The sequence below is a fragment of the Pollicipes pollicipes genome, unplaced genomic scaffold, assembly GCF_011947565.3.
Source record: "Pollicipes pollicipes isolate AB1234 unplaced genomic scaffold, Ppol_2.1 Scaffold_3447;HRSCAF=4054_pilon_pilon_pilon, whole genome shotgun sequence".
NCBI classification, from domain to species: Eukaryota; Metazoa; Arthropoda; class Thecostraca; order Pollicipedomorpha; family Pollicipedidae; genus Pollicipes; species Pollicipes pollicipes.
Window position 1 is genome coordinate 28,016,108 of NW_023596297.1, and position 21,132 is coordinate 28,037,239.

General features: G+C 58.3%; 3 protein-coding genes across 3 annotated transcripts in view; 2 read left to right on the forward strand and 1 right to left on the reverse strand.

The window, feature by feature from the left end:
• Positions 1 to 3,023, forward strand: part of LOC119092379 (importin-7) — a 4,547-nt gene extending 1,524 nt beyond the window's left edge. Inside the window, exons 2-4 of the mRNA XM_037215342.1 lie at positions 389 to 607; positions 1,340 to 1,601; positions 2,175 to 3,023. Of these exons, the coding sequence (XP_037071237.1) occupies positions 389 to 607; positions 1,340 to 1,601; positions 2,175 to 2,257 (564 nt within the window). The 3' untranslated portion in view covers positions 2,258 to 3,023. The remainder of the gene's footprint in view (positions 1 to 388; positions 608 to 1,339; positions 1,602 to 2,174) is intronic.
• An 834-nt stretch (positions 3,024 to 3,857) lies between these two features.
• LOC119091764 (sorting and assembly machinery component 50 homolog) lies at positions 3,858 to 12,034 on the reverse strand (the record flags this gene model as incomplete). The annotated part of the gene is given in 9 exon segments (XM_037214634.1): positions 3,858 to 4,422; positions 6,030 to 6,156; positions 6,544 to 6,705; positions 7,025 to 7,118; positions 7,564 to 7,739; positions 8,121 to 8,226; positions 8,654 to 8,865; positions 9,438 to 9,656; positions 11,963 to 12,034. Coding segments are annotated over 9 exon segments (1,356 nt in total), but the record flags the coding sequence as incomplete, so codon positions are not given.
• Positions 12,035 to 12,140: 106 nt separating this feature from the next.
• On the forward strand, positions 12,141 to 14,996 carry LOC119092380 (glycine receptor subunit alpha-2-like). Its single transcript, XM_037215343.1, has 2 exons — positions 12,141 to 12,157; positions 13,787 to 14,996. Exons 1-2 carry the CDS (start codon positions 12,141 to 12,143, stop codon positions 14,994 to 14,996), a joined length of 1,227 nt encoding a protein of 408 aa, XP_037071238.1.
• Positions 14,997 to 21,132: the final 6,136 nt, after the last annotated feature.

Below are 21,132 nucleotides of genomic sequence, written 5' to 3' on the forward strand. Positions count from 1 at the left end.
TCGGGTTTGTCTATCCTGGTCTGGCTTGCTGGTGCCGTGCCGTGGTCTGTCTGTGTGTGTGTGTCTGTCCTGGTCTGGCTTCTGGTGCCGTGCCGTGGTCTGTCTGTGTGTGTGTCTTTCCTGGTCTGGCTTGTGGTGCCGGGCCGTGGTCTGTCTGTGTGTGTGTGTGTCTGTCCTGGTCTGGCTTGTGGTGCCGTGCCGTGGTCTGTCTGTGTGTGTGTCTATCCTGGTCTGGCTTGTGGTGCCGTGCCGTGGTCTGTCTGTGTGTGTGTGTCTATCCTGGTCTGGCTTCTGGTGCCGTGCCGTGGTCTGTCTGCGTGTGTGTCTGCCCTGATCTGGCCTCTGGTGCCGTGCCGTGGTTCTTTTTGTGTCGCTCCTGGCCGGTCAGCCGATCTGTCCGAGCCTTGACCGGGCGCGGGTGGTGCGACCAGCACGCGCGCTGGAGGGCGAGGACAGCGACGACGAGGAGGAGGCGGAGATCGCCTCTCTGGACGAGGATGAGGACGAGATGGACGAGGACTCGATCCAGTACCTGGAGCAGCTGCAGAAGAAGGTGCAGTCGGCGGCGCCCAGCTCTCCCTTCACAATCTCTACGAAAATTATCGAGGTGAGTGGCGCGTGCGGCTGCCCAGTGCTTTCAACGATGAGAGAACGGGCTTGAGAGACGGCAGTGAGGAGCAAAACAAAATGGCAAATCTACTAGATGGCATGCGGTTATGCCTTCGCTGTTAATATATCGTAACTCAATTAATTTCGGAAATACTTGTTGATAGGGAGCGAGCGCTAGCAATGCTTTTGCGATAGATGTACGCGCAGAACGAGCGGGGTGATACAGTGGGTGTCATTCTGACGTCGATGAAAACATCAGTTAGGCCACGACTTGTATTTTAGGCCTGTTCAAGTGGAAGTGGACGCGGAAAAGTGGTCTTTTCCGCGTCCCGGCCGGTTATTGACGCGTCTATGGGTCGAACATTGTCGACGTCGCGTAGTGATTTGTAGGTAATACCTTGGTTCAATTTCACATTGTGTATTAATTGCTTTCGCGTTTTGCTCTGTCTGGTTATTAGGGTCACACGTCGGGTCTACGGGACGTGGACCCGGGTGCGACCCAGGTTTTTTCCAATATCACGTTCTGACGTTACCAACGTGAGCGAATGGGTGGAGGTATATCTAGTTTAAATTGTAGTGTTCCAGAAAATGGTAGCGGCCGTGGAATTGGTGGCAGGGGGCGGGGGGGGGGGGCGTGGGAGGGGTATTACCGGACCGGAGCGACGTGCCAGGCCTGCGGGGCGCCCCCAGCGGCGGCGGCCGGCCTGACCGGGAGTCTCCGCCGCCGCAGGACGACGGCAGCGAGTTCAGCCTCGACTACGACGAGCAGTTCGAGGACTACACGACGCCACTGGACGCGGCCGACTGTCCGGTGGACGAGTTCGTGGTGTTCCGCGAGACGCTGGAGGGCCTGCAGCGCCAGCAGCCCGAGTGGTACCAGGCGCTGACGGCGCCGCTCTCAGAAGACGACCGCAAGCAGCTGCAGGAGGCGTTCACCATGGCCGAACAGCGCAAGGCGGCCGCGCACGCCGAGGCCATCAAGAAGCAGGGAGGTAAGGCGCTGGCGGCCGGCAGGCGGCAGACCTTACGCCAGTCGCAACCCGGCTGGCGCTGGCCGCGCGCGCGCTGTGCTGGTCGCAGCTGAGCACGTGCCCCCCACCCCCCGAGCTGGGCACTGAGCCTAGCTCGGGGCCGATCACTTGACCCGTCAGGTAGCTTAATGTATTGGGGTATATGCTACACTGGACATCAGCTCAGCAGATGCGCCCGCGTGATGGGTTTCATTTTGAACATCCTGTACCGTGATCTGACGAGCGAACGATTATGTCATGTGTAGTTCTGAGGGAGCCATGCGCAAAACGCGATGTTGCCTATTACATTGTACCTAATTTCTTGTTCGCTGCGGTGGCGGCTAGATACAGACGATTGATTTAGGTGCTTCCTGCCTCCGAGTCGGGGATGTTTTCCGCGTTCTGGGCGTGTAGTTCGCTTTCCCGTAAGCAAGGGCTGCTGGTGCGTTGAGAACGCTTCGGGCCCGGCCGGTGACGCGTGTAGGGCCAGCGAGACGCACACGGCGGCGGGACGCGCCGGATCGCCGCTGACGGACCCTCGGCGCCGCGTTCCAGGATACAACTTCGAACAGAAGACGGTGCCTTCCACCTTCAACTTCGGCTCCGGCTCCGGCAACGTCACGTTTGGCAGCCCGTAGCGGCGGCGAGCGCGCGCGAGGCCGGCCACCAGACTGCGCCGACGCCGCTCGAGTCAAAGCTGAAGCCTGCGATACGTCCGCGAAGCGGCCGGCGCGGCGCCGTCCCCACACGGCTCTCCCATTCAGGATTGGTATTTATCGGTTTCACTAGCGTGGTAAGCGCGGCGACGCGGCGGGGCGCGCGCTTCCGTGCCGGTGGCGGGTGGCGAGCGGCGCGCGCGCGCGCGCGCGCCGCGGGCTGGCAGTCCCGCCGCGGACCGCCCCTCTGTGATGCCGCCCGGCGCTGGGAGCGCCACCGCCCGGGCCTAGGCAGCAGCGCCAGTGAGGACTCTCCTGGACAGTTCTGTTGCCTTATTGTTGTTGCAAATTTGCAGCGAAACAATAATAACCGGTCGAATTTGGGAGGCGTTTGTTGGTGGTGGTGGACGCCGGTGCAGGGCGGCCGGCGGCGGCAGCGCGCGCCGCGGTGGCGCCCGCGCCCGTGTCGCCGCGTCCGCTGCGGCTTGGCCCGGGACCCGGCAGGGTTTCGGCCGCCCACCGCGACGGCGGCGGCTGGGCCCCTCTGCTGCCCGGTGCTGTGTGGCGGTACCCGAGAGCCGTTTGCCGTGTTTTTGGTTCATGCGTTACGTCGTGCGCGTCGCGCGAGCCTCGCTCGGGGAAAGGGGGAGGGGGGATCGTGCTCGAGCTGGGGCGGCGCGGCCGAACCGCGGCGCTGCTGGTATGACGTGTGCACATCTGTCTTGTATTAATGCATTCTATTGAAAGATGGACATGTTTGTGCCCGAGCCCGTCGTGGTAATGCTCTCAGAGAACAGCACGCATGCACCAGGGCCATTATGGTCCCAGTTACCGGGGGGGGGGGGGGGGGGGGGCTCGCTCCGGCTCTATGAAATCGCAGAACTGGGGAGGGGGGGGGGCGGATGTGACAACCCAGCGGCTCAGTCGCTAGGAGGAAGATATAAGGGAAGTAGTATGGGCGCTGAACGTTCATTCTCAGCCTTACAGTTGGCGACTTGTCAGTTTTTGGATGTGACAGCGAACGAAGCATTTGAGGTACTTTTTGGCATCCCGAGACGCTTGTATAGCTTCTAAAACAAGAATGGGCACCAGGCATCAAGATAGCACTCCGACCCGTTAAAAGGTTTCCAAATCCCAAAGCAGGGCGCCTAAGGGACGGAGGGCGGCTCTGCCTGGAACGGCCCCTATGACATAGTTTGCATTTCTCCTCGGCGAAATCCCGACCACGCCGCTGGCCACGCTTAGTAGCAGAAATATAGCGACGTGGCTCGTTGTCTGATATGGTAATTGTGAACGTAAATCCTTTATTCAGAAAGTAAATTTAAAGTAGATTTTCATGCAGGTGGTGGTAAATATTGCCCGCACAGATTGCATAGCGTTAATATGCCTGGATTCCGCAGCTGCACACAGAGGCGACTAGTACCAGCGGGAGTCATTTGTTCATTACTGCCCCAGTCCTCGCAAAGAACGCGCTGCAGCAACTAATTTGGACATCAGCTGGAGCCCGTGGGTTACGCGATAGAAGTTTTTTTGCGAACTGGTTGTACATACATGCCACTGAAACGATTCCAATTCGATGTCCTAAGCAATGATAAGTGTATTACACCTGCAGCCCATCACACGCTGATCTACGCTGTCGAGCTCTTAAAGACCGTCTGGCGGCGAACGGAGTACGACGATCTGGTCCCAGATGGACCCAAATGTCCATACCTATGTTAAAGAGCTTCGTCTCTACATCGTCAAGCCAGTAGGGAAGGCGGTCGCGTTGGAAAGGACGCCTTTCCGCCTGCGCTTAACGTGTCGTCACGACAGCCCCCGAACACCGCACACCGTCCCCGGCGACCCCGCAACACCAGCTCGTACGGTAAATACATGTATTGCAACACCGGTCGACAGGGGGCGCCGCTGGCGGGGGGTGGGCGGGGGTGGGGCGGCGCCGCCCGCTACAGCGGCCCGCCGCTACAGAAACGTGACGCCGACGCCGAACTGCAGGCCATGTACGGGCCGGTCGCCGCGCTGCGCGCGCACCGGCAGACAGTAGTTGAGCTCGAGCCGTGCGATCTCGCCTAGCCGCATGGAGAGGCCGGCGCCGTACGCCAGCCTGAGCCCGCTCATCAGCAGCTCGGCGTTCTTGGCCGCGTCGTCGCCTGCGACAGGGGGCGGCGTCAGCGGTGTGTGCTTCACGCGCGGACCGTGGCCCGCGCTCGCCGACCGTGGCGTCACGCGGGGGCTACCGGCGTGACGTCACAGAGAGCCAGAGGTGACTGGCCGGCCGTGGTCAGGGCTGGATGACGACGGCTGACAGTGGCGAGAACGGGACAAGACGCACGCAGGCAAACCCTACTCCGTGCGAGAGTGGCGGGCCGGTACGCAGATGGACCCCGTTAAGCATCGCCGCACAAACGTCCGGCGTGAGCCTCGTGCCGGAGCACCGTCACACCGCGCCGTCTGGGCGGGCGTCGCCACAGACCCGGGCTGCGATCGACCGCGCTCGCGTGCCGTCGGCCGCGCTCGCCGCCTGTCCGCCGCGCCGGGACCGTTGAAACACATTGCCAGAACGCACCATACAGTTCAGTACCGCAGCGCCCCGAGTGTGCGTCACGCGGCACGCGAACGACCTGAGTTATCAGTCATGTGACGCGGTGCCACGGAGGCGGGACACAGCGCCATTGTCGACCCCGCGGACGGCTCCTCGGTGCTCGCACCCGAGTAATGACCCCGGACAAACAAATGGCACTCGGGAGATTGAGTACTTGGAGCATTTGAAGACGACGCGGACGCTGTCATTGCTCCAACATCGATCCCAATTAAGAGAAGCGTTTGAGCCGGTCGGCAAAAGGTCATCATCGTCCAAAAGGGAAATTAGTTGTGTCTCAAGGGGCCGAGCAGGCTATGGAGCATCGTCACCATAAACAACGGGCTGCAATTACTGAAGGTAGCCTGAACGGCATTGGAAGCGTATAGCAAAATAACCGCGCGTGTTCTCACGTTAATTTTCCCTGGACTCGAGTAATTTACTTAACGACCTGGCCGGAGCAGACGGGTAGAGGAAATGGCCCGTCGCTGTCATTACACCGACGGCGAGCTGCATTCCGCAGGGGCGCCATGTCAGGGGGGACCAAGGGCCACCAGCCCCGCAGAACGGATGATTTGGGTCATTTGGCTTCTCTTGCACTGGTCTCAAGCAGGCAGCCCCGATGAAGGCCTGTCCATTCTTTGACGCTAGCGTCAGATGACGAGGATGTTGAACAGTACAGCGAAGTGCACGCTGCAGAGAAATCAGCCGTCCCTCTCCTGAGCGCGGTGCCTGAGGCCGCCTACGGGGCGAGACGGGTCTGACGGCCTGGTTTGACTCACTGGCTCGTGCGCTCCGCGCTAGTGAGTGGTCGACCCACGAGACAGAGGACAGTGATCTGTTTATACCCCGCTCGCGTACTGAGATGGAGAAAACAACGTTTTTCATCTGAAGGTGCCGTGACCTATTTACGATCCTCACGGCCTTTTAGCCGCCCATTTGTCTGCTAACCATGAGTTTTTCGGGATTGTCCGGGTGTTCCGGAATCGCCTATATGTGTGTTCCAGTGTGTTTGTTTTTGAATGACTATCTTTATCCTCACGACTTTTTGCCGTCCCTTCATCTGCTTACTGTGGGTATTAAACGCCCGGAGTTTATTCGGGTTCGCCCACATACAATCAATTAGGAACAAAACACCAGACGTGACAACACGCTGTGGCTGGCGTGATGCGCGCTCACCGAGTCTGAAGTTACCGATGTTACCCGTGTTGACGAACAGGTGGGTTCGGAACAGCTCGCCGAAGCCACCCTTCGTCCTCCGGAACGGCAGCGGCGTGTATAGGTGCAGCGCCGCCGCCCAGTACATCTGAAACCGGGCCGACTGTGAGCGCGGCGCGCGGACAACTGGTCAACAGGCTGCACGCGGTCCGGGCGGGCGCGACCGGCGGCCGGACTACAGCACTGCGCCGCCGCCCGCAGACAGCCGGGCCTCGGCCAGAGCGAGGAGCGGCGAGGCCCCGCCTGACACACGGCACAGCCGTAGCGCCGAGTCGGAGCCTTCACCAGCGGCCAGACGCCGCCCCGTCCCGTCCCACCGGCCCCGCCGCCGCCCGGCGCCCGGTGCGTGGCGGGACGCCTCCCGCCTCCCGCCGCCGCCCCCCCCCCCCCCCCCGCCCGCCGCCGCCGCCGCCGCCGCCACCGCCGCCGCCGCCGCCGCCGCCGCCGCCGCCGCCGCCGCCGCCGGTTCACTCACATCGGCCCCGGTGAAGGCGCCGTCCGACTGCGGGCCGATGCCGCGCGTCTCGAAGCCGCGCACGTTCAGCGGCCCGCCCAGGAAGAAGCGGTCGCAGATGCTGTACGTCTTCTCCGGGTACATGGGCTTCATGTGGCCGCCCAGCAGCGAGCCCTGAAGCGTCTGGCGGCACAGGGATGACAATCGGTGACGGTCACGTCTCGGGGCGCTGGTTCGCGACCGACTGGCGGCCAGGTGACGCTGTATGCACACCAGCCGTGCTGTGCAGTCTCTCAGAGCAGGGACAGGCGCCCACCGGACATCGGAGGCGTTCCATCAAAGCCCGGGGGACTGTGGGCCAAGCTGATGCAGTGAGCAAAGCGAGGTGACATCGTAGTTCCATTCCCTCGACAATCTGCAGTTCCTAAAGGCGTGCCACTCGGGCGCGTCTCGAAACAGGGCTGCGCCGAGCCGCCGGAGCGGCCGCCTGCCCGGGCCTTACAACGTCGAACGGTAGAGGCAAGTTGTACTGCAGCTCAGCTTCGTGCTTGAGAAAGCCGACGTTGCCGCCGAGGCCAGCCAGCTCTTGGTTCAGCCTGCCGGAGGAGCGGCGGCGGGTTAGCGGGCGCTCCTTCGGTGGCGGAGCGCCGGGCGAAGCGGCAGCCAGCGGACGCCGGCGTCGGCCCGTCCGGCACCGTCTGACGGCCGACCGACACACAGACGGCCAACGGCAACGTATGGACGCCGCACGCAACACGCCTAGCGATGCAGCGGAGTCCACTACCTAACTAGCTGTATGGAGGACGGCCAACGACGTACCGAGAGGCTGGCTCTACACAGACCATAGGCCGGAACGAAACGCGTTCCAAACGACCGAACACCTGCAGAGGGTGGCGAGCTCAGCCAGTGGTCAGCCCGCCCTCCCGGCCCTGCCCGCCTCCAGGCCCTCCCGGTACTGCCCGCCCTCCTGGTCCTCCCGATGTTCCCGGTCCCGCCCGGCCCAGCCCCGTCCGGACTGCCCCAGCCGGCGCCGTCACTGACCGTAGCAGGGCGCCCTCCGTCGGGAAGATGGATGAGTCGCGCTTATCGACCGTCAGGACGTGTTTAACGGCCGACTTGAGCGAGTGGCCGGCCTCCTTGCGCACGTCGAACGGCGTGGCGCGGTCCAGACAGGCCAGCTCGCGCCAGGCGACGTCGTACCGCAGCGAGTGGGTCACCTGGCGACGGCGCAGCAGCAGCCGGTCAGCGGCCGGCCGCAGAGCAGTCCTCTGGCACCAGGCCGGCGGCACCGAGCCACAGATCGGCTGGATCACAGCCGCAGCTGCTGAGCCGGCATCACTGACACGCCCGCGTAGCCCCGGCCCCGGCACACATCGCCATGTAACGGCGCCCGGCCGGCGCTGCTGGGCTCGTCTCGTCTCGTCGCTGGGTGCGATGGCGAGTCTGACCGGGCCGCGGGAGCCCGCCGGCGGCGCCAGCCCGCTGACGGCGCGGGAGGGAGTCTGGCGCCGGCTGACGCACGTCCGTGGCAGCAGGGGCCCACCGGCGGCGCCAGCCCGCTGACGGCGCGGGAGGGAACCTGGCGCCGGCTGACTCACGTCCGTGGCCGAGCGGAAGCCGAGGTCCAGCAGCACGCCGCGGTCCACCTGGCGGAATCCCGACCACGGCAGGTCGGCGCCCGACTGGTACACAGAGCCGGTCACGCTGCAACGGCGCACGCCGAGTGTTAGAAGGGACTGCGGCAGGCCAGAGTCCGACCAGCACACAGAGCCGGACACCGCAACAGCGCACGCTGAGTGACAGAGGGAACTGCGGCAGGCCCAGAGACCGACTAGTACACAGGGCGGGACACTGCGACAGCGCACGCTGAGGGTTAGAAGGGACCACGGCAGGCCCGAGTCCAACTGGTACACAGAGCTAGATACTGCGGCAGCGCACGCCCGGTGCCCCGGACGCCCCATGTTGGTGCAGCTTCTCCCGCACCACCCCCCCCCCCCCCTGACCTCTGCCAGACCTCGAGCGCTTTAGTCCGCCGGCGCGCCGGACTCCGAACATCAGCGCGCGGCGCCCGAGCCTGGGACCGGCCCGGCGTCCATCGGCACGCCCCGCCCGGCCGCGGCCGGCCACTCACGTGGTGCGCGCCGCGTTGTGGAAGGGCTTGAGCAGCGCCACGTTGATGCCGGTCGTCTGGTTGGTGCCGTACGTGTACTCGCCCTGCAGCCGCTCACCGCGGCCGACCAGGTTCGGCATGCGACAGCTCAGCACCAGCGAGCCCTCATTCTGACCCACCAGCGTGTTGATGCCACCCACCACTCGGCGCAGCTCCTCCACCTCGAACGTCACCTGGCGGCGGCACGGAAGCGGTCGGAGGGCGGCGCCAGGGCTGCCGGAGGACGGCACGGGCCGGACCGCGCTTGTCTTCCAGCATGCGCCATGCGCCGGTGTGGTGTTATCGCCACCACGGCGCCGAGATACGGAGAGAGCTGGCAAAGGCCACGACACTGACGCTGAGGCATGTCGTCCAAAGGCTAGCACAGCCTAGCGCACGGCGCGCGCCAGTTCGCTGCATTTATCGATAAGCAGGAACGTTCCGAAACAAAGTGACACTGGATGGACGCAAAGGGGCACAACGAGGCTGGCGGAAAATAAAACACGAGCGAGTCCCGTATCTCTCATATACAATCCCACAGCGGGAAGAAAAGTGAAGGTCCGAGGGTGCGTCCACATTCAGTAACACACTTCACACACCCGCAAAGCCCCACACGCCGACACGCACACTTGACCGGCAGGTGCCCCTCCCGCGTCACCCTTGCGCAGCCGCCGGCGCCCCCTCCCCCTGGCTGGACCACACCCGGCGCCCCCTCCCCCCCGACACTCACCTCGAGACCCTTGTTGGCACCCCCCGCGGCACTCACCTCGAGACCCTTGTCGGTGGCGTCCGGGCCGCGGCTCGTGTCGATGAACACGTCCACGCTGCGGAAGCAGCCCAGCTGCTCCAGCCGCGTGCGCACCTCGTGCGAGCGCGTGATCACCTCCTCGAAGTTGGCCGCCTCGAACAGCGGCTGCACGCTGTCCTGGACCAGGTCGTCCCGCGTGCGGCCGACGCCGTCCACGTGCACCTTGTCGATGCGGGCCTGGCGGCGAAGTTGGCCGTGTCAGCGGCAACAGGCGGGTTCACCGGCCGCATCCCGCTGGCTCTCCCTCCCACTGGCTTGGAGTCATGGCTACCTCACTGGCCGCGCCACCGTTTATGGAGAGGAACGCGCAAACAACATCAACGTCATCTGCGTGTAGTTCGTATCAGGTTGTCTGTTGACACAGTTGGGTGCACCAGAGTGGTCCATATTTCTCGACTTTACGATGTTCCATGTGGCCGCCCGCAAATTGTACGGTGAAACATGAAAACAAATATTGCGAAGTTTGGAAGTGATCGAATCATATTTAGAACAGCTCCAGAGCAGCTGCAGTTGGTCAAGCTCCGCATGATGTCGCGTTGCGTTCTCCAACACATCAGCATCGGAAAATATGAGCCAAACAGCTCCCACTGCATTGTCGTGAATTCCCCTTGCCATAGCAGGTAACTACGTGTTTCTTCCCTCACGAAAAACGGCTGTCTCAAACATGAGACGCAGCCAAACATGTTTAGCCGGGTCCCAATCAACCCGAAGCTATTACGGCAGTACGATACGTCTTGGCAGCATGACGCTGTGACCCGAACCCAAACATACAACATAAAGTTCACTAGAACTGCATGACGTCTGCAATAACAAGTAGTCATTTGAGACTGATTAGTGTTGATCTTCATAGCATACCAGCTATAATGAGGGACAAATCATGTCTCCTTCCATCCTGTTCCCCGTAAGACTAACGACAATTCCGTCGGTGTGCTTGGCGAAAATTTATCACGTCAATTATTTGTTTCGGTCTATAAAAATGCAGAGAAAAGCTTCGGGGCGCATCCAATCCCTTCAATCCTCTTACGAGCGCGGGGCAGTCTGGGCTTGCTCCAATGTTAATTGGCCCATAACTTTGCAGCCAAGTGGATCTCCAATTGTCCAGCTCCAGCGGATCGGCACGGCCGCCGACAGACGTCTTAAGGCCTTATAGCTTTGCAATCACTCACCGCGTAGCATGCAGTTTTCAGCAACCATTAACAAAATTACAAGTTGTGCTGCATTGTTTTGGTGGTATTTGCTTGCATGGAGTTTCATCAAGAGTGCTTTTGCAGCACTCCGGAGGCCTGACCCTTTCCATTCGTCCAAAGAGAGCAACGCACGATCGGGAACCTGACCCCTTCCATTCCATCAAAGAGAACAACGCACGATCGGGAACCTGACCCTTTCCATTCGTCTAAAGAGAGCAACGCACGACCGGAAACCTGACCCTTTCCATTCGATAAACAGGACAACGCAAGATCGGAAAATCGCGGAAATCTGAGCTAAGATCAAAACCAGGTGCCAATCCCGGCGACCCAGGGTCGCTCCGACCTCTGAGACCAGCACGGGTTGCCGTACAGTCATGGTGACTGTGTGGGTGGATGTGCGCCGCCGGTCACTCGGACTCGAGGGCAAACCACTGAGAACCCGGCGCTGCGGCGGTTTGGGGGAATGGTGTCAGATCTCAGCGACTGGAGAAGTACGGTCAAAACCGACCGCATAGTAAAAGCGAATCTGTTGTCTGCAAAGCACTAAAGGAGCCCAGCACTACCCGATCCAAGAAGACGCCAGTAAGTAGCTGGTCAAGGGCCGGTGTCGCGTCTTCGGGGTCCCGTATCGAAAATCGTCCCCCCATACCCAGAACGCCGCGCCAAGCCGAGCTAGGCTGAGCTACTCGAAATGTGCAGTACCTTGAGCACAGCTCGCGGCAACGTTTATAATTTCTGTCATCCGCTACATCGACAGGGACTGCAAGGCTTGGTCACGCTCATGCTCAGACAGATTGCAAACACATCATGTGTGACTTGTGCGCGAGCGCTGTGTCTCATAAGAGAGTTTTGCCGGTATAGCTCTAGAGAGAGGATATTTCAATGAATCGATAAGGCCCATTTGCGAGGTTTCCCAAAGGCGACTGGCTGCATTTACTGTCGTTTTATTGTTGTTCTTATCCACATGATAACAACGATAACAATCACGAATGCTCCACTGCGGCCGTCTCATCCGCAAAAGACGTCTCAAAGTTGTCCATAAACTGCCTTGGACTTTTCTTTAATCCCTATCCGTGAGAGCAAGCCATTCATGGCCTGAGCAGAGACCCGCCGGTCCACTTCCAAAGCCTGGGCAGTAATCCACACTGTCTGCCACTGGTCCGTCGGTCGCAGATGTGGCGGCGGCCGTGGGGAGCTCGACACCTGCCCGACACAGCATGCGGCGGGGGTTGCCCGCCAGACTGGCCGACTCCGCGCCGTCCGACGGCGCCATCGGTCCGCCGGGCCCACACCCACCTGGATCGTCTTGAAGTGGTCCAGCATGGAGCGCTCCTCGCCCGTCGGGCCCAGGTCGTCGCCGGCCACGGCCTGAGGGCACAGTGCGGGTCAGCAGACAGCGCAGGCCGGCGACCGGGGGCCACGGCGCCCGACTGCCAGGAATGGAGGGAGCCGGACACATCACAGTGTGGGCGGCATGTCGGACGACATCGTGTAGGCGCAGAGTCGTGGTCACTTGATGCGGCAAGAATGGCCTCTGGTCGAAGACAGTTGGTTGTTGGATTACGGATGAACATCGTGAAGTTCACTTCCTGCATACACTATGCAGTGGTTAAACGTCATGCGCTATGCGAAAATCCATCGCACATGTGATACTGAGCCGTCGCACTTCCGTCCTCGATAACACCACGCAACACGTTGTCAGTAGGGGAACGACATCCGACAAAACCGGGTAGTGGGCGCGGTAAACCCTCCTCGCAATATATGCCTTGAGCAACACCAACTCGAGTCACCGGCGGCGGAAGCTCTCGGTAATGCACAGCCGCGTGCGCTCCCACGCCCCCCCCCCCCCCCTCCCCCCCCCCCCCCCCGGCGCCGGCGCCGCCGCTGACACGCCATCGCCAGCTGGGCTGGTGCCCAGTTTTTCCGCACATCACTTGTGCAGAAGTAATAAATGTTGTCGCCCATGGCAGGTGCACATCCATCTCCACTGCGAGACGGCATTCATCGGGTCCGACAACCAGCACGTGGCACGTAATAGCGACGGATTCGATGGCGCCTCCCCCCCCCCCCCCCAATTCAGCGAAATTAATGTCAGGTATCGTGCACAGGCCTATGCCTACTGTTTCGATGAGAAACTAACTACTTTGGGTTCAATATATTTCGGTCGCTGACGTTTATCAGTTGTAAGTTTAAAACGTACTTTGGTTTGCACTTTAAATTGATAAAGGTCAGTGACTGAAATATTTATTCTTTTTTGTCGGAAGCGAGCATACGGCTATGCAAGACATGGCATGTTTCCAATTATGCTGCTCATATTCACGCTACGACGCCTTAAATGTTATATTACGTCTATGGCGCGGCAATAGACAACACAAAGCGACGCTTGTGCCCAACTCCTCAGACGTCGCCCGCTACAGATCGGACAGCCCCGCCCCTTTCCAGCCCCGCCTCTGTCCCTGCCCTCGCACACAACCATCCCCGGTTCTTTTGTCCCTCGCCACCGAGGCACGCCAGCCGCCCGGATCGGCGGGAGGTTGCCGGCAGTGGTAATCAACGACGCAACGGCGCCGACGGCTGTGCACGGGGCCGTCGTGCGCCGGCAGGGTGACATCGACCAGGGGTCGCGCCGCCGGCCGCGGCGGCAGCGGACCAGTCCAGACCCCACGCGGCCGCCGGGTGCACGGCCCCGGATCGGCAGGCCCATGGCACCGCGTGGGACGTCGTTATGGCTGCTGCTGGTCCTAGTCCTCAGGTACGTGGCATCCGCAGCTGGGAGGGTAAGCTCTCGGCACTGAGATGCCAAACAAAACGGCACGAGCGTTTCCCGCGGGCGGGCGCAAGGGGGCGGGCCAAAAACTTAGCTTACTGCCTCTTATAAGGCAAGTCCGCAATCAAAACAACTTGGGAATCGCCACTGTGCCGGCCGCCACATGTCGCGCTTGTGAGCGGCGGTCGCTGACCTTCCGGGGTCACAGGCGTGTCCCGAGGCGCGCACCCGTGACCCGAGGCGCACACCCGTGACCTGGGGCATACACCCGTGACCCGGGGCGCGAACCCGTCACCCGGGACGCACACCCGTGACCCGGTGCGTGTGCTTCACACCCCTGACCGCCGTTTCAGCGTGATGTTGTGGCCGGCGACGGCCGCCGCCGCCGCCAACGACACGGACTGCGCGCCACCGTCGGCCGCGCGGCTCATCCCGGCCGACTACGACCGGCTGCAGGCGCCGTTCAGCGCTGGCCGGCCACTGACGGTGCACCTCTCCGTCTGGGTGTCGGCCGTCACCTCGGTCAACGAGCTGCAGCAGGAGTTCTCGGTGGCGCTGTACCTGCGGCTCAAGTGGCGCGACCACCGCGTCACGTTCCCGCGCTGCCGGCGCGAGGCGTTCGTGCTGATCGAGGCGGCCGCGCTCGACAGACTCTGGCTGCCCGACATCTACTTCGGCGGCGAGAAGCGCGCCGCGCGCCACGCGGTCGTGCGCCGCAACGCGGCGCTGCGGCTGAACCGCATCGACTCCAGCCTCTACCTGTCCGAGCGACTGAGCCTCGCCATCATGTGCAGCTACGACTTCCAGCTGTTCCCGATGGACTTGCAGGTGTGCATGATGAACATGGAGCCGTACGCGCACGACAAGCAGTTCATCGATCTGAGCTTTGAGCAGCCCGGCATCTACTTTAACAACTTCAAGTTCCGCATCCCGCAGTTCCGACTGACACGGGTAGTGCCCGGCAACTGCAGCTACACGTACATCTACCAGGGCACGACGTTGCGTCAGTCGTGCGTCCGGGCTGCCTTCTTCTTCGAGCGCACGTTCAACTACTACCTGCTGCAGATCTACGTGCCCTCCGTACTGATCGTCATCATCAGCTTCCTCGGCTTCTTCGTGCCGGTGAACCTGGTGCCGGGCAGGATTGCACTCTCCATCACCACGCTGCTGACGTTGGCCACCCAGTCGCAGGCACTGCAGAAGTCGCTGCCGCCCGTCTCCTACATGAAAGCCAGCGACGTGTGGATGTTCGCCTGCATCCTGAGCGTGTTCGCCACGCTGCTCGAGTTCACGCTGTCGTACCGGCACTACGAGCGGCGCCAGCGCGCCGCCGCCCGCGTCGGTCCTGTGGAATGCGCCACACGGCTGGGCAGCTCCGGCGGGCGACACCTCTGCATGCGGCGCCGGTTCCTGCTGGCCGCCCGCTCGCCGCACTTCGTCGACAGCATGGCCAAGGTCATCTTCCCGGCCGCCTTCACGCTGTTCAACGTGGTGTACTGGCTTTACTTCCTAGACATGCGCGAGCGCAGGCACCGGTACGACACGAGGCATTACATCGCCTGACGACGCCACGGACACGGATCGAACGGAAAATACGGAGGGGAGATGTGGAGAAGATCTGACGAAACGGAAACGAAAAGGTACTAGAAAAAGGATAGTTGTGCAGCCTTTGGTCTTGAATGTTTGGTAAAATACCAACGAGCTGACGGTTAGCTACGGGCAGTGCCTTGTGCCTCAAACATAGTTAGGGATTTGACTGCCTGACAGTATGCACAAGAGCCCACCGGCACCACAAGAAACTCAAGTATTCGCTTCACTTCGCTATTTGGTCATGGTTCCAGCCAATCATTATCTGTCTCAGGCCAGTTTAGAAACCAAACTTGTTCGCACAAGCGCCTTTGAATAAATGTTTACCTTTGGTTTTCGATGACTTTACCCTATTGTATGATTAGATGAAACCAATGGCCGCGATACACGAGTAGACAGTGAAGTTCAAATATACCTCCCACGTCAGTAATAATAGGTAAAGCTGAATTCAAGTGGGACGCTATCGATATCAAACGCTGTCAGCTAATGACCCTTACCAGTCACTTCGAGCAGCAGCTCCCGTCCAAATGACCTCCATCACTGAGGTGCGAGCGAATGCAAGCGTGAAGAACAGGCATTTGGTGCCTTGGCGAAGCTCCAAATGTGCCGACACGCCGTGCATCTGGTGCAACGGCGAGGCCCGAATGTACCGACGCGCCGGGCATCTGGTGCAACGGAGAGGCCCAAATGTGCCGACGCGCCGGGTATCTGGTGCAACGGCGAGGCCCAAATGCGCCGAGCGCCGGGCATCTGATGCAACGGCGAAGCCCAAATGTGCCGAGGCGCCGTGAATCTGGTGCAACAGCGAGGCCCGAATGTACCGACGCGCCAGGGAATCTGGTGCAACGGCGAGGCCCAAATGTGCCGACGCGCCGAGCCATCTGTTTGCAACGGCGAAGCCCGAATGTACCGACGCGCATGTCCCTCCTGAGAGGACAAGCGGACCTGCATTATAACCCACATAGGATTCCGATATCACATACCCCCCGGCTCATTATCAAATCCCTTTGATCGCCATCCATGACTGGGAAGCACGCTAACGCAACCCGACGTTTCACCCCAGCGTTACAAAATCACACGCGAACGGTCATCGAAACGCATGTTGTTTCTATTCCGGCTGAGCACATTGGAAGCAATCGAATCACGGAAGGATTCACACCATGTGTTAGTATCACGGACAGTATAACTGTTTGGACTGCCGTCCTCGTCTGGGACTTTTGCATGCTCGCACCGTTTCGGCCAATTAGCTCTCCGGCCGTTGACAGGTGTTATGGAGTCATGGGAGGGACTGGATGATGTTTCACAAGATCTTGTCTCAAATCCCAGAATTGTTCTCCGGCCAGTTGACAGGTGTTATGGAGTCCTGAGAGGACTGGATGATGTTCCCAAGATCTTGTCTTAAATCCCAGAAATTGTTCTCCGGCCGTTGACAGGTGTTATGGAGTCCTGAGAGGACTGATGATGTTCCCAAGATCTTCGTCTCAAATCCCAGAAATTGTTCTCCGGCCGTGACAGGTGTTATGGAGTCCTGAGAGGATTGGATGATGTTCACAAGATCTTGTCTAAATCCCAGAAATTGTTCTCCGGCCGTTGACAGGTGTTATGGAGTCATGAGAGGACTGGATGATGTTCCCAAGATCTTGTCTTAAATCTCAGAAATTGTTCTCCGGCCGTTGACAGGTGTTATGGAGTCATGAGAGGACTGGATGATGTTCCCAAGATCTTGTCTTAAATCCCAGAAATTGTTCTCCCGGCCGTTGACAGGTGTTATGGAGTCCTGAGAGGACTGGATGATGTTCACAAGATCTTGTCTTAAATCCCAGAAATTGTTCTCCGGCCGTTGACAGGTGTTATGGAGTCCTGAGAGGACTGGATGATGTTCACAAGATCTTGGTTCAAATCCCAGAAATTGTTCTCTCCGGCCGTTGACAGGTGTATGGAGTCATGGAGGGACTGGATGATGTTCCCAGATCTCGAGTTCAAATCCCAGAAATTCCAGAGAGAATTCGGCTCGTAGCCGGCGAGGATGACTGAAAGACAAACATCATCCAGCCCTTTTAAGAACCACGTAAGACCTGACTAGGGCCGTAGGAGTCACTTTCCGGAACGTCGTGTAAATACTAACACACCAGACGGGCATTAGAGTTCGAAGCTGTTATGCTGGGATAAAAATGCCAGAAGGTACTGGCTGCGCAGCTCGCAATTGCAATTCATCGGAATGTGCAATTCATGGGAACGAAGTCTGGGTGACGGACTGTTCCACGATTGGACAGCAACTTGACAATCTATCACGAAATTTTCATTGTTGGCGGCACTTACTGTATGGCTATGGTATTGTACGAACTAAGGATGTCACTGGGATATCAGCTCGCGACGGGGGAAAGTCATTCGTAACCATGCGCACTGTCAAAACGCTGACAATTAAGTACATACATGCATACATATGTATAAAAGTGCGCACATATGTGTGCATGAACACACACACACACACACAACACACACACACACACACACACACACACACACACACACACACACACCACCACACACACCACACACACACACACACACACGCACGCACGCACGCACGCACGCACGCACGACGCACGCACGCACGCACGCAGCACGCACGCACGCACGCACGCACGCACGCACGCACGCACGCACGCACGCACGCACGCACGCACGCACGCACGCACGCACACACACACACGCACACACACACACACACACACACACACACACACACGCACACACACACACACACACACACACACACACACACGCACATATAGATATAGGTATATATATACATATAATATAATAATATATAATAATATAATATATAATATAATATATATATGCATATAATACATATAATATACATACATATATACATATAATTATTTCTTTATATGATGTCCATCATCGCTCTCGCATTCGCTCCCATCACCGAAGTCGTGGCGACGATCATTGTATGAAACACTTATGTTAAAGTGATTCAATAATACCTATCAACCACATCAATCAAACATAATTTGGCACCACCAGTGATGATACAAAGCATGCCCGCGGGGCCATCGTCACTCATGCTGCGCATGGCTCACCCAGCCTGTGCCGGGCACACACCTCTGACCAGCCACCAGCCGACGACAACGCATGCAGTCAGACTACACAGATCACCACCTCCCTCGCTCGCTCGCCCACTCTTCCCTTCGCTCTCGCCCTCGCTCCCGTCCGCCCCCCCCCCCCTCCCGGAAACAGCTTGTGGAGTCCTTGCTAAGCATGGATCGTTGCAGACCGTGCCACGGGCCGAGCGAGTTTAATGGTGTGTTCACACAGGTGCATTTCACGTGTGTCGACACACAAATGTTCCTTTAAGCGAGTCGGGCACGCGTCAAAACCAGTTAACGTCATGAGACATTGTGGCTGGAAATTGGCGATTGGCATGAAAAACTAACTACCCAAGGGGCTCAAATTGAGGTTCAAAGACAGCGCGCTTGCTGCGATGTTAGTCATGCCTAAGGTGAATGAACACATTGCTTGCCCTGTATGAGGCCTGTACGTTTAAATCATCTTAAATATGCAGATGCACGAGAAAGCTGCAATCAATAAGGCGCCGCTTATCTCTTTAAATACGTAAATTTGTATCAGTGGCATAGCTCGTTAGAGTGCCTCCCTTACGATTCAGCCACCTTTGGCGGCGTGGGTTCGAGTCCCTTTGGGTTCTCGATGTTTGACCCTGACTAGGGTGGCTTGCAGTCGGCGGCAGCGGCCGTGCTCAATGGTCTGGTGACATCGTCGGGCGTGACGACTGGCAAGGCGGACCATGCGGAACGGACGGTGTAACGGACAAAAATCCCGAGAACTTCGACCATGTTAAACTTTCACCGCAAACGATGCCGCGGGTGGGAATTTCACGGACCAGGCGGCGAAGCCACGCTCACGCAACAACCACTGCCTCGGCGCGGGAGCTGATCCCAGAATCCAACCAATCAAAGTTGGATGAAAATGTTCAAAACATGCATGAGAAAAATACGTTGCTGATAGGCATTCAAACCATACAACCAAAATTGTCTGGACTCCTGTTTCTCGGCCAGTTAAGGCTCAGTTTCTCGACTCCTTCCCGGCAAGGAAGCAGCCGGTTCATCGGCCGTGTGACCGGCCCGGCCGGCCACACTTTTCCCGGACGTATATCTTTACAGCCACTAATTGTACTGCCATGATTTCCCGCCAAAAGTAGCGCAATTATCTAAAATTGTTTTGGCATATTTTCGAGCACTTCAGTGTAGGCTATCTGATCACGTAGTGTATTCATGCAGCATTGCAGTATCGCCACGATCTTATCGGCCCATCCAACTGGTACGCGGGAAATGCGGGATTTCCGACCGCGACAAGGCTGACAACTGCGGCTTGAAAACCGCTCGCAATCTTGGCGGCCATATATTGCAGCGATATGAAACGAACTGACAATGACAGAACGGAAAACGGACAACCGTAAAACCAAAAGTATGCGTTTATGTGTGCCGGCCGACCCACACCATTGTAAGGCAAACCATGCAACCACCCACTCAGAGGGCTTGCAAGGATTTATGTAGGATCTCAGCAGCAGGGGCAGATGGAGACCAGAAGTCTGCCGCACAGTGCAGGTGAACGTGCTGACTGCAGATCATCAGCCAGCCAGCAACACTGTCCGACCCACAGGTATGCCCATAGGACCATAGGTGGGCCCGAAATCCGCCAGCAAAGTAGGCAATGTCACATTCTCAGAAATTGATCCTTTCTGGGAGACGCCGTGGCATAAACCGTGAGGCATTGAGCCATGAAACCTACGAGGGTGTTGAGCCCTGTTCGTTGTGGCCAATGTCCAACCAAGATCAAGATATTCGCATATTCCGTCATACTTTGGTCACTGTTGCGAAAACCATAAACCATCGCAAGCTAAAGATTTTGTCGATTGAAATGTTCGGCAAGGCCGTACACATAGCCAGCCAATTGTCGCGCAATGGTTGCGAATTTGTGTATGCCCGCTAGTCATCAGTGTACCTCTGTCTGATAAATTCATCAAAGGAAGATATTCCCATTCCTCAATATGCACTATCCGCATGGGTCCCCAAAGGCGGCGGGCTCCTACCATCCTTGTATGCATGTATATCTATATGTATACATACATATACACATATATATTATATATATATAATATATATATATATTATTCCAATGACGAGAACAATCACTGTGTTGTCAGCTCCCTCATCTCACGCCACCCGCAGAAGGCGCCTAGAGCTGGTGTTATGCGCACAGCCGTCTGCGGAGATGGGGCGCGACGAAGGATCGGTCCAGGACCTTCCCCTTCCTGACAGTTACGCCTCCCAGTAATAATGAGTCATGTCTTGCTCCCAGCATTCAGGAAAATGAATATTTTTCGCCGTGTGGAGTTCGGCGTCTGTCACAATTACGCGTCCCGCAGACGGGCAACTATTGGCTGCGCACAAAAGCACAGGTAGAAAAGCCGATATGGTACATTTTCGTAAATCTTACCGCGGGGGTAGAGGATAGGTCATAAAGTTCGTAGCATGAAAAGTTCATAATGCAAGAGTTCCTATCGGATAAATCCCGTAGGAACAAAATGTGGGATGGAAAAGTTCGCACAAAGTTGTTTGCCCGCACTAGTTGTTTGTTGTTGTTTGTCTTTATTACACGCTCATCCATATTTAAAAAAGCTTTCATAACAACAATGGGAACGCCGAAAACCGCGTCAAACGCGTAACATCGGGTTCGAATGCAGATAATTATCCTTAGAGCAGGGTATTTCATGCATGTTCACTGCCAGCGCTACCACATGTTGACAGGGAAGGGGAAGGGGCTGGGGATGCCGTTGGACAGCGACAACTGCATAGGTCAGATCACACATTATGACTAGTCTAGCTCCTCAAGTCACGAAATTACACATATTATGACTAGTCTAGCTCCTCAAGTCACGAAATTACACACCTCCCGGCGGTCAGCACATTAACGCAGATCAATGGATGGGACGCAACAAGTCCTTGGAACGGAAGGGACCGGAAGCAACAATATCTCCTGCAGATCACCAGTCGTCTATGTTGTGTTG